This window comes from Nannospalax galili, unplaced genomic scaffold, assembly GCF_000622305.1.
Source record: "Nannospalax galili isolate Female #2095 unplaced genomic scaffold, S.galili_v1.0 scaffold254, whole genome shotgun sequence".
Taxonomy (NCBI): Eukaryota; Metazoa; Chordata; class Mammalia; order Rodentia; family Spalacidae; genus Nannospalax; species Nannospalax galili.
This window is the reverse complement of record NW_008333903.1, coordinates 55,322-67,593: the sequence shown is the minus strand read 5'-3', so window position 1 is coordinate 67,593 and position 12,272 is coordinate 55,322. Positions and strand designations below refer to the sequence as shown.

The 12,272-nt window shown below is 40.2% G+C and overlaps 1 protein-coding gene across 1 annotated transcript in view; it reads right to left on the bottom strand.

Moving 5' to 3' along the window:
- Tmprss12 (transmembrane serine protease 12) overlaps window positions 1-12,272 on the bottom strand; it is a 33,829-nt gene that overhangs the window by 16,728 nt on the left and 4,829 nt on the right. Inside the window, exon 3 of the mRNA XM_008828905.2 lies at window positions 8,014-8,282. Coding sequence (XP_008827127.2) covers window positions 8,014-8,282 — 269 coding nt within the window. The remainder of the gene's footprint in view (window positions 1-8,013; window positions 8,283-12,272) is intronic.

Here is a 12,272-nt window from a genome sequence, read left to right as displayed (position 1 = left end):
TTTTTAAAAATATTTTATTATTTTTATCTTATGTGTATGAGTGTATTGCCTGCATGTGTGTGAGTGCACCCATGCATGCAAGGCCTGTGGAGGTCAGAAGAGGACATTGGATCCCCTTGAACTGGAGTTACGAAGAGTTGTTAGCCACCACGTGAGTGCTAGAAATCGAACCCAGGTCCTCTATAAGAGCAGTCAGTGCTCTTAACACTGAGCCATCTCTCCAGCCCCTATTGTTAACTTTAAACTCTGCTTTTTTAAATTTTTTCAAATAACTAAAATTCATTTACTTTTTATCTATGTCTAAATATTAATATCCAAGGTCCTCAGGATGGCTGACTTATTACCTGCTGTTTCTGTTTGTCTTCATTTTGAGTAGTTTGTTTTTGTATGCATTTGGTGACATTCAGATCCCTCTCTCCCTCTGTCATTCACTCCCATAGTATCAGGGACCCAACCTAGGGCCTGTGCACTCTAGGCAAGCACTGTACCACTGGGACTCACACCTGGCTCCTTTTATTTGTATTGGGGTGGGGTGAGGTGGGGAATGGCAATTATTGTTTTATTTAAATTTAAAACATCTTATTACATCTATTTATTTTGTGTGCACGTGTGTGGGCATGCACATGTTACAGCACACACATGGAGGTCAGAGGACAACTTGTGGGAGTTTGTTCTTGGAGAGCACCTTTACCTTCTGAGCCATCTTGTCAGCCCTTATTTAATATTTTTTTTTAGATGTGGGATTTTTTTAACCAATAAAATATTTTAATGCCTACAATTTCTTGTATACATAAATTGCAAAACATTCACCTGTATATATATTACATATATAATGTAATATGTAATGTATATGTGTTTGTGTGTATGTCTATGTAAAAGTATATTCTCCTGTCAGTCAACAGCATTAGAAAACAAGCTAAGGTAGGTTAGTTTTCTTCCTTTAAATTTGATTTGCCCATTGTGTAAAAGCCATCATGGACTAATAACTCCAAATAAACCGATAGTCTACTCTTAGTCACACTAAACCCCCGAATGTGCATTTCATCATATCCACTCACAAGATAATGTCTAGTCAGCACATTGAAAATAAAACCACCAGTCTCTCTTTATGTATTTATTCTCTTCCCCAAAATGTTTCGGTTTCCTGCTATATCTCAGAAACATACTCATAGCTGCTTTTAGGGTAGAAAATAACAATTTATTTCTTAGAGAAAATCTTGGGTATTACCGTTTAAAAAATGAAATTTCAAGTTCCCATAGACTCTCTTTTTTGGTTATCAGTCTTTGAACTTTCTCTTGCTATACATGTAAGCCTGCCTGTGACATTTGGTACCCTGCCTCCTAATGGCTTAACTGCATTCATAGAAGAGAAAATCCAAAGACAAGTTCTGAAAGTAGTCTGAAAAATGCCCTTTGTTTTAGCAAGTGGAACTGTGTAATCAGAGCACAGATCATAATTTTTAAGAGAATGCGACACCAATGATCATGTAATATTACATTTGGAAATAACATTACTACATTAGTGAATTAACATTACCCAATAAAAGGCACATTTCATGGACTAAAATTGGAAAAACCAAAGCAGTTGAGAGGATACTTAAAAATCAAGCACTAAAGCTGGGTGTGGAGGTGCAGGCCTTTAATCCCAGCAGTTGGGAGGCAGAGGCAGGTGGATCTTTGTGAGTTCAAGGACAGCTTGGTCTACATAGTGAGTTCCAGGACAGCTGGGGCTACAAGGAGACCCTATCTCAGGAAGACAAATAAAAAAAAAATCAAGCACTAAGTTGTAAACCTTGAAAAAATAATAGCCTTACTCCTGTTTCTTCAAAGGCTTGTGAGATTTTTTTCCAAATGGTCAGGAAGACATGATGGAAGACATGATTTGGAAAAAGGCAAAGATAAGTTTAAAAGACTTATAATCTTTCTTTCCCATTGTTTTTAAAAATAGCCACACAAGTGGACTTGCATTGATGCAAACGTGCATCTGTTACAGAAATGTACTCAAACATGAGGTATTACAACCTGACTCTTCTGCCAAGTTACTTTTATGTAGTACAATGGCTCTTTTCTGTGCAAATAGCTGCCCCTATCATAAAGTAGTAAACTTTAAGCCACCAGAAATCTTTTGGCTACACCAAGCACTTGATTGCAATCACAGATTGTAGAGTCTGAACATTGAAAATTTAGCCAAGAAAAACCATGATGATGAAGGAAGCACAGATGTGATGGCAAAAAATGTTCTAAAATTATTCCATCACATGGACTATCACACCACCTGTAAACTAAGGTGAGCTGGGGGAGGGAAAGTCAATAGGATTCTCTGCTACCAGTGTATAAAGAGCTACATGGAGAGCTAGGGTGTTATATCCCTTTAAGATTATATCCCTGCACTTTCAAAGTTTGAAACTCAATTCAAAATGAGTTAGTCTTAAAGGACTGGGTCAAATGGTCCCACTAAAGAAGGCTAAAAATGGAAAGCTATTATACTTAGGCTTAATGAAGACATTATGGATAAAAATACATGAAAGTCTGGACCTGCAGAAGAGTAAGAATTCTTTGTAGGACTTTTCCTACTTTCCGTTCCTCATGGTTCAATGGCTGAAGAGAGCCAGAATGTTTATTATAGAATTGTCCTACAAGCTAATTCTGACTGTTGCCAACCCTCTACACACATCTCTCGCATCTATTCTCATTCTCTGTTGCTGACTGTCCTTGAGATGTAGCCTGCTTCCAGTCAGATCCCAGATCAGCCTGGTTGGACTCTAGGCTTAAGTGACAAAGTCTGTAGGTCTGAATTTGAGATGGAATCAAAGAAATCTCCACAGCTCAGTAAAACACCAGTAACAGGAAAACTCTTCACAGTGCATAGTTTGAAATAAAAGTGTAATCTGAGCAAAGAGAGAGGACAGTACTCTTGATACACACAAATTTAGCTTTTGGTTTTTGTCCTTAATAATCAAAGAGAACAGGGGTGCCTTAGGACCCCCAGATATTCTTTATAATGGGAGAGGGAGGAGAGGGAGCCTCACATGTCACTCCCTGATTTGTTACACTATTACTTTCAAACCTAATGTGTGAATGATGATTTCTCTTAATATAAAAATAAAATTTAAAAGATTAAAAAAATCAACACAATAGCAAGAAGCCTCATCTATTTTACACTAAAGCCAACATGACAGTAAACCTGAAAGGAAAATTGGAAAAGAATATTCTTGTACTGGCATAATTTGCATTTAAAGTTGGAAAATTTTTATTACCTAACCACATAAATTATTAAGAATGCTTAGCATTCAACCCCCCAATAATACCGAATACAATATAATTCATTCTATTTTGTACTTCAAAATCACCAGGATGACATCCATGTGATAATTATAAAGCCTACTCTTCTGGTCCTCAAACATAGATTAGGACAGGTCACTTTATTGCTGGCAGCACTCATGGAGGGCCTGGTCCCTCATAAGGGCAAGGCAGATTGGGAGGGAGCTGGGCAGTGCCCTTCTCACACACCAAGGAAAACAAGAGATTGGCTGACTGTTGAGTGGCCCTGCATTAGTGTGCATAGCTCACCAGGATCAAGGTGACATCTGTGAACACTATCTTCATCAACTTGCTTATTTGTTTGCTTTTGGAGACAAGGTCTACTATGTAGCCCCCGCTGGCTTGGAGCTCACAAAGATCCATCTGCCTCTGTTTCCCAAGTGCTAGGATTAAAGGCATATTCACCACACCTGGCAAAAACCACTTTTATTAACATACATTATACATGGTTCCATAATAATGGGTTGGATTATGGCATTTTCATGTAGTCTGAGCACATTCACTCCTGTCACCCTGTTTTGTCTTTCCCTCTCCCACTGGTCCTCCTCCCTCTCACTCCCACTGGTCCTCCTCCCTCTCACTCCCACTGGTCTCCCCTCCTTCTCACTCCCATTGATCTGTCTCTTCCCAGTTAGTCCCTCTCTACTATCATGTCTTTTTTTTTCTTTTCTTTTTCTGTACATGACATGATGAGTTTCATCAAGGTTGCTTACCAGGGCATCTTAACCAGTGGCTACACCACTGAAGAAAATGTTTCTTCCTTAGCAACATTTATGTGTATTTTAAGACACGTATCTATCTCCTTTCTGCTGTCTCAAAGCTCACTCAATAGTGCCTTGCTTCCCTCAGTGTTTAAAGATTTAAAAAAAAATGTAATCTAGCCAAGCATGGTGGTACACACCTTTGATCCCAGCACTTGACAGGCAAATCTCTCTGAGTTTGAAGCCAGCCTGGTCTACATAGGGAGTTCCAGGCCAGCTGGGGCTACATAGTGAGACCCTGTTTCAAAAAAACATTGTAGTCTATTTCTTGTTACTGAAACTTTATCTGATGGAATGCTTTGAGGCTGTAGCTGAAATTGGGGTTCTATAGAAATGACTTGTTCTTGATCAGGTTCCTAGAGACATTGCCAGGCTATTTAAATTTTCAGCTTGAGTCTAGGTTTTAGTCTGCTCAATATGGAGTCATAGCATGGGAGCAGTACTCAGCATTACATATTCGCCAAAGAATTCTCTCCTTTTCTCCCTAATATCGGTAGGTTTCCTAACAGTCTTGGGACTTAAGATATAAATAGAGAGTGCTTTGGTTAAATGTGACTGATTTAGAAAATTATTTTTACTAATTACAGAGTTAGAGGAAACTGAATATACACAGGGCAGTGGTCCAGTGTGATCTTTACATACTTTCCTTCAATGATTATAGTAGCTAAAATACATCAAAATTGGCACTGTGTGTGTTTGTTTGTGTGTGTGTGCAGGTGTCTGTGTGGGCACACATACTCAACTATGGAGGTCAGAGGAAAACTTGTAGGAGTCAGTTCTTTCCTTCCACCAAGTGGGTCCCAAGTGGAATTCAGGTTGTCAGGCTTGGTGCCAAGTACCTTTTCCCACTGAGCCATTCCACTAATCCTACAAAAAAAGCTTTTATGAGCCTCTGTGAATAGATTATGATTATCTATCTATCTATCTATCTATCTATCTATCTATCTATCTATCTATCTGCTTTCGTTGTTTCATTTCTTGACAGAGGGTTGCACTTTGTAGCCCAGGTTGTGGCACGGAACTCACTGTGTAGCCCAGGATGGCTTCAGATTCATGGCAATCATCTTGCCTCAGCCTCTCAAGTGCTGGGATGCCAGGTGCTGGAGCCACATTTAGCTGCTTTTCTTAAATAATGCCCAGGAGTGTAATTACTGGTTTACATGGCAGAGGTACACATACATGGGTCAGTGGGTAAAGATGCTTGCCACCAAGCCTGAGCTTGATCCCTGGGACCCACATGATGAAAACAGAAATCTGAAAGTTGTCTTCTGACCTCCACAGATGTACCATGTGCCCACACACATACACACAGCACACATAAATACATACTGTGACTTAAAAATGTAGTTGCTGCTAGGCATGGTGGCATACAGCTGTGATCTCAGTATCAGGCACTGATGGGAGGCTTAAGAGCTTGGGCCATTCTGGGATTATACAGTATTTTTAGTAAGTACCTAGCCATGAGTAAACAGTTGTTGCTCTTATATTACTGTTTTATTTTATTATATTTAAAAATATTTTATTATTTTGTTTTATGTGTATATTTTGTATTATTTTGTTTTAAGTGCCTTCATGTTTGTGAGTACATCCATGTCGTGCAATGTCCTTGGAGGTCAGAGAGGATACTGGGTCTTCTGAAAGTGGAGTGATGGATGGTTGTTAGGCGCCATGTGGGTGCTGGAAATTGTACCCAGGTCCTCTGTAAGAGTAGCCAGTGCTCTTAACCACTGAGCCATCTCTCCAGTCCCCTTCATTATTGTTTTATAACAACTGTCAAAAATTCATTAAGATGTCAGTGTTCAGAGACTTAGAACATGGCAGGGCTGGGATACTATTAGGGCTGTGATTCTGAGCACATGCTTTCTCCTATACCACATGATTTTCCTTATCTTCATTAGAAAGTATTTAGAGATGCAAAAAAGAAACAATAATTTACAAGTCTTTCATGTATTTATCTCTTTACTATGTAAATGATCCAAAAATAAAACCAGACATGAGCCAGGTGTCGCACACGCCTTTAATCCCAGCACTAGGGAGGCAGAGGCAGGCAGATCTCTGTGAGTTCAAGGTCAGCTTGGTCTACATAGCTAGTTCCAGGCCAGCTGGGGCTATGGGGAGACCCTGCCTCAAAAAGACCAAATAAATAAATAAATAAATAAATAAATAAATAAATAAAAATCAGACATGATGGCACATATCTATAATCTCTGTACTCAGGAGGTGGAGGCATGAGAATCAGAAGTTAAAGGTCAGCCTTGTCTATTTAGTGAGTTCAAGGCCAGTCTTGGCTATATGAGATTCTGTCTCAAAACAAAACAAAAGAAAAACAAACAAACCAAACATCCCACAAATATTTAAAACCTGGTCTCAAGCTCAGGCCCATGAGCAATGGAATGCTGGATCTCATATAGTCCTAACTGGTGACGCGCCTCAAGAGCAAGTTAATGGTGGTAGTTTAATAGACTTCTGAATCACAAAGACCTGAATTTGATTGCCTCCACCTCCTGGGATCCATCCTACAGATGTGTGCTGAGCTTCTTAACACCGATGGTCTTCCATCCCTGGTTTACGTTAAATAGAGAGTAACAGCAACAGCAACATCATCTTCACAGTAGGAATATGGAGATACTAAGACAGAGCCTGAAACATGTATAGCATGCTCCCCAAAGGTAGCTGTCACTATTAGCTGATTTTTTTTTTAAAGACAGGGTCTCACTATGTAGCCCAAGCTGGGCTGGAGCTCCCACAGATCTGCCTGCCTCTGCCTCCAGAGTGCTGGGATCAAAGGTGTGTGTCACTATGTCCAGCTTTCTTTCTCTTATTAGTTCAGTGGATGAGCAGTTAGTATTGTGTGTGTGTATGAAAGAAATAGACAGCAATCATCCTGCCTAACAATAAATAGGGCATTAAATAAAAAGAAAACTAAATTATGTTCCTTAGAGTCCAAAAGTTATTATTTTAAAAATATTTTATTTATTTTTATTTTATGTATATGAGTATATTGCCTGCATGTAGGTAGGTGCAACCATGTCGTGCAATGCCTGAGGAGGTCAGAAGAAGGTGTTGGATCCCCTGGAACTGGAGTTATAAATGGTTGTTAGCCATGATGTGAGTGCTGGGAATCGAACCTGGATCCTTTGCAAGAGTTGCTGGTGCTCTTAACCACTGAGCCATCAATCCAGCCCCTAAAAGTTATTTAAAGCAGGCATTTCTGTCACAATTAGCTCATCCCCTGTTCATCTCAGGCTACAGAGACCCTGGAACTGTCACTCTGAAAACCTCTGAAGTTAGCTCAAGTGTCTTGGTGTTTATAACCAGACGACCTGTGTATTTCTGGTTATGTAGAGAACTTTTTTATTTTTCTCTCTCCCACAAAGAAGAAAATATTTTAAAAAATGTTCCTTTTCACTGGTTTATAAATATTTTTCAGGGGTTTTAAAAAATTGTATTTATTATTTATATTTTATGTGTACACATGTATTGCCTGCAGGTAGGTAAGTGCACCGTGTTGTGCTATGCCCTTGGAGGTCAGAAGAGGCTGTCAGATTCCCTGAGACTGGAGTTATGGACAATTGTTAGCTGCCATGTGGGTGCTGGGATTTGAATCTGGGTCTTCTGCAAGAACAACCAGTGTTCTTAACCACTGAGCCATCGCTCTAGCCCCCCCCCTTTTCTTTCTTTCTTTTTTTTAAATAAAGAGGTAAGACAGAGAAATAAATACATAAAATGGGGGCAGAAATATAACTTAGTGGCAGGCCTCCTGCCTAGCATGTGCAAAGCCCTGTATTTGATCCCCAGTACAATCAATCAATCAATCAATCAATCATCCATCAATCAATAAGTCAATATTTTAAAAGAAATCTATAAAAGGGTTCCCCTCCTCTACCAATGACTGGGAAGATGTGATTATTTAGATTCAGACTGTAATTACCTTCTTCTTGTGTTCTTCCCCAGCCACTTACGAAACACATTGTGTTTTGGTTCAGTTTTTGGAAAACACCAAAAGGTAGACAAATAGGCTGAATATAGTCATTATACCTCACAGCTCTTTTTAAACGAAAAAGTGCAATATCATTTATGAATGTCTCCAGAATAAAGCCTGGCTGGATGAAGATGGCTTGAACTTTGACATTCCTAGTGTGGGAGTGGCTCCTAGATAGGTCATTGGTTCCAATCACAGCTCTCCACTTCAAAGGATTTCTGAAAGATGGAAAATATTCTTATTAAAACATGTTTGCTTAAATAATTTTCCTTGATTTCCCAGTAGATTTTATTATGTTAGATTAATAACAAAAGTTTTCATTGTACTTTCATATGACATAAAGCAAAAAATAAAAGCTCAAATTTCATGATGTAGGGGAGGAGAAAGATCAGTAGGACAGAAAATTTAGAAACAGATCAAATACATGAGAATAGATTATTAAGACAGCACAAAAAGAATGAAATTCAAAATATGATTTTGGAACAACTAGCTATTTGGAAAGAAAAATAAAATGAAATCTCTGGAACAACATAAGCCACCAAAGTAAACTCCAAAAGGATTAAAATTTTAAATGAAGCCGGGCATGGTGGTGCACACCTTTAATCCTAGCACGGGAGTTGTTTAGTAAGTTTAGTAAGTTTGAGGCCAGCCTGGTCTACATAGTGAGTTCCAGGCCAGCTGTAGCTACAAAGAGAGCCTGTCTCAAAAAAAAATTGGTAAAAACTTATAGAGTTGCTAAGTTACTATCGTTTTTTAATATTTTATTATTTTTATTTTATGTGTCTGAGTGTCTTGCCTGCATGTGAGTGCACCTGTGTTGTGCAATGCCCTTGGGGGTCAGAAGGGCTTTGGATTCCCCTGGAACTGGAGTTAAGGACAGTTCATAGCCGCCATGTGGGTGCTGGGAATCGAACCTGGGTCCTCTGCAAGAGCAGTCAGTGCTCCTAACTGCTGAGCCATCTCTCCAGCCCTAAGTCACTAACTTTTAGAGATATGCAAAGTGGTTGGTTTGAGATCTGCTTAAAAATAATTGGAATAGAAAAGTTAGGGATTTAGTACAGTAGTAGAATACTGCACAGGGCCCTGGGTATGATGCTCAGCAACACACACACACACACACACACACACACACACATACACACACACGAACATAGAAGAAGAACTGGTTGGAAACAGGAAGGGGAACAATACAAAGGAGAGAGCAGGAGAGGGCACTGGGAGTGAACATGGGCAAAATATACTATATACCTGTGTGAAAATAATGGAATCCTTGCTATGTGTCATTAAAAAAAGATCAGACATAAGTTAATAACTTGAAGCTGTGTGATGAACATGGGAATTCACTGAAATATTTTCTCTACTTTTATATTTTTTCAGAATATGCTAGAACAAAACATTCGAATATTAACATGAGAATTTCAAAAATTAAACCCAAAAGAAAATAAGTGAATATATAGCACTAACATAATTAAGGATTTGGCTTTTATTTTCCAAGCCAGAGTTTCACTTTGTTAGCTACTTTCTCATTGCTGTGATAATGCACTGACAAAATCAACTTACAGGAGGGTTCATTCTGGCTCACAGCTCCAGGACACTGTCCATCATGGCAGGGAAGCATGGAGGCTAGTGAGTGAGGTGGCTAGTTGCTTTGTATCAGATAACAGAGGGAAATGAACAGTAGACCTCAGTTTGCTTCTTGCTTCTTATTCTGTCCAGGAATGGAATGGTGTCACCCACAGTGAAGATGGGTCTTCCTACCCCAGTGAACCTAATGTAGACAATCCCTCACAGGCATGCCCAGTGGCATGAAATTATGTCTTAAATGTAAAACGAAATAAGGGGCTGGAGAGATAGCTCAGCAGTTGAGAGTATTGGCTGCTCTTGCGGAGGACCTGGGTTCAGTTCCCAGCACCCACATGGTGGCTGACAACTGTCTATAACTCCAGTTCCAGGAGATCCAACATCCTCTTCTGTCCTCCATGGGCTTTGCATGACACAAGTGCACCTACATACACACATGCAAAACACTCATACACACAAAAATAAAAAAAAAGAAATTTAAAGAAACTAAATAGATAAATGAGACTATAAGAAAAGTAGGTGCAGTCTGGAGGTGCTGGCAGAGCAGAGGAGCAGTCATAGCTGCTTTCCAAGGAGCCAGTGTTGCTGAGAAGTTCCATTGCTGCCCCAGTAGAATCAAGGGGGTTTCACTTTAGGGAGTCATGGGGCAGATATGAAATGTGAAAAGGGTCCTAGCTTTTTGATCTTTGAGGGGAAAAAAGGAAAGTAAGCCTGAAAAATCAGGTTCCCAAACTTTGCCTAAAAAGCAGTCCTGCTCTTTTGGATGCATTTTGTTCTTAATGTGGATTCAGGACAGAAAGAGAGTCTACTTTTTCAGGCAAGGCACACATTCTTGGTGATGGAAATCTTGCTCACACTTCCAATTGCCAAAATGCTTTGGAGCTTTTAACTGAATCTAAGAAAGTCCAAAATAGATTTGAGACTGTAAAGCCCCCTGCAGCAGCAAGGGGGATTCAGTGCTGTATTAGTTACTTTTCTGTTGCTGTGATAGAAACACTGACCCAAGCAATTTATAGAAGGAAGAATTTATTTGAGATTACGGTTCCAGGAGAAATTATGGTCCACCATGGTAGGGAGGCATGGTGGCTGGAGGTGGCTGGAGCAGGAGCAGCAGAAGTGAAGCTCTCACATCATCACACAGGCACAGGAAGCAAGAGAGTGACTGGCGATCTGGCAAGGCTTAAGAACTCTCTAAGCCCACCCCCAGTGACATGCTTCCTCTAGGATAGCCACACCTTCTAAAACCTACCAAAACAGTGCCACCATCTGGGGACAGAATGTCCAAACACTTGGAGCCTATGGGGGATATTTTTATTCAAACCACCACATTCCATCCCCTAGCCCCCACAGGCTCATGATTATATAAAATGCAAAATGCCTTTAGTCCAACTTTAAAAGTCCCATAGTCATTATCAGTCTCAATACTATTCAAAAGTCCACAGTCCAAAGTGGACTCAGGTAAATATCTTAACTGTAAGCCTCTATAAAATCAAAAGACAAATTACATACTCCCAACATACAGTGGAACTGAATACATATTACCATTCCAAAAGGGAGGAATGGAGGCATAGTAAGGAAATACTGGACCAAAACAGGGCAAACACCAAATCCAGTTCTTCCACGTCCAACTTCTGGGACTTTCCTTCCAAAGGGCTTAGATAGCTCAGCCTCTCTAGCTTTGCTGTGTGCAACATACATCTCTGTCTTGTGCTGGTACCACTCCCTGTGTGCAGGTCTTCTTGTCAGTTGCCTCACAGCTCTGGCATCACAAACTTCTTGGGGTCTCCATTGCCAACCAGGCTTCACCTTCACAACTTCACGTAATGGCCTATCAGGGCCTTCTTATGCAGGGGTATCCCCGCTTCATGCTGCCTGGCCTGCAAGGTTCTGTGAAACCTCGGGGGAAGAATTGACGACCCCTTCATTCTTCCACATTTCATGCCTCTAAAGCCAGCACCAGGTGAACAACACTGCAAAGTTTGACTGCAAGTTTGGGATGGACCCCAGCCTGCTTTATCCATTTTAGAAGTTTTCCTCTTCAGTGGCCCCTGCAGCATTTTCCTTTCACAAGTTGGAGGCTTAACTGGGTGTGGTCTTGCCGTGGAGGCAGTCTCTCCATTGTTTAAGTTTGAATCTCTAGGCCCCTCCTTAATCACTTTGATCTCCTTATCAATGGAATCCTCTGCATCACATGCCCAGGCTTCAACATTAATCTTCCTAGTACTTTTTTTCAATCCATCCTGCATATTCTGTATTTTTTTCTGCCCCATTTATTCTTTTTCACTGTAAATCTGCATAATATTCACCATTAACAGCCATGCCACTGTTTCTACATTAGGCTGTCTTGAAATTTCTTCTGCCAAAGAAATTAGTCCGTTGCTCTTCAACTTAGGCTCAGGCAAGCTTTTTAGTCTAGGGCAGACTCCAGCCAGACTCTTTGCCAAAATATCCCAAGTGCTGCTTAAGTCCTTATTTCCCTCTGGAACTACATTGTTCTCAGCACTGCTTTCTTCCAGGTGTTTACTAGAATGGCCTGTTGAGCTCTGCTTACAGCAAGCAACCGCTTTTCTAGCCCAAACTTCCAAAGTGTTCCACATTTCTTCAAAACCCCACATGGTCAGGTTCTT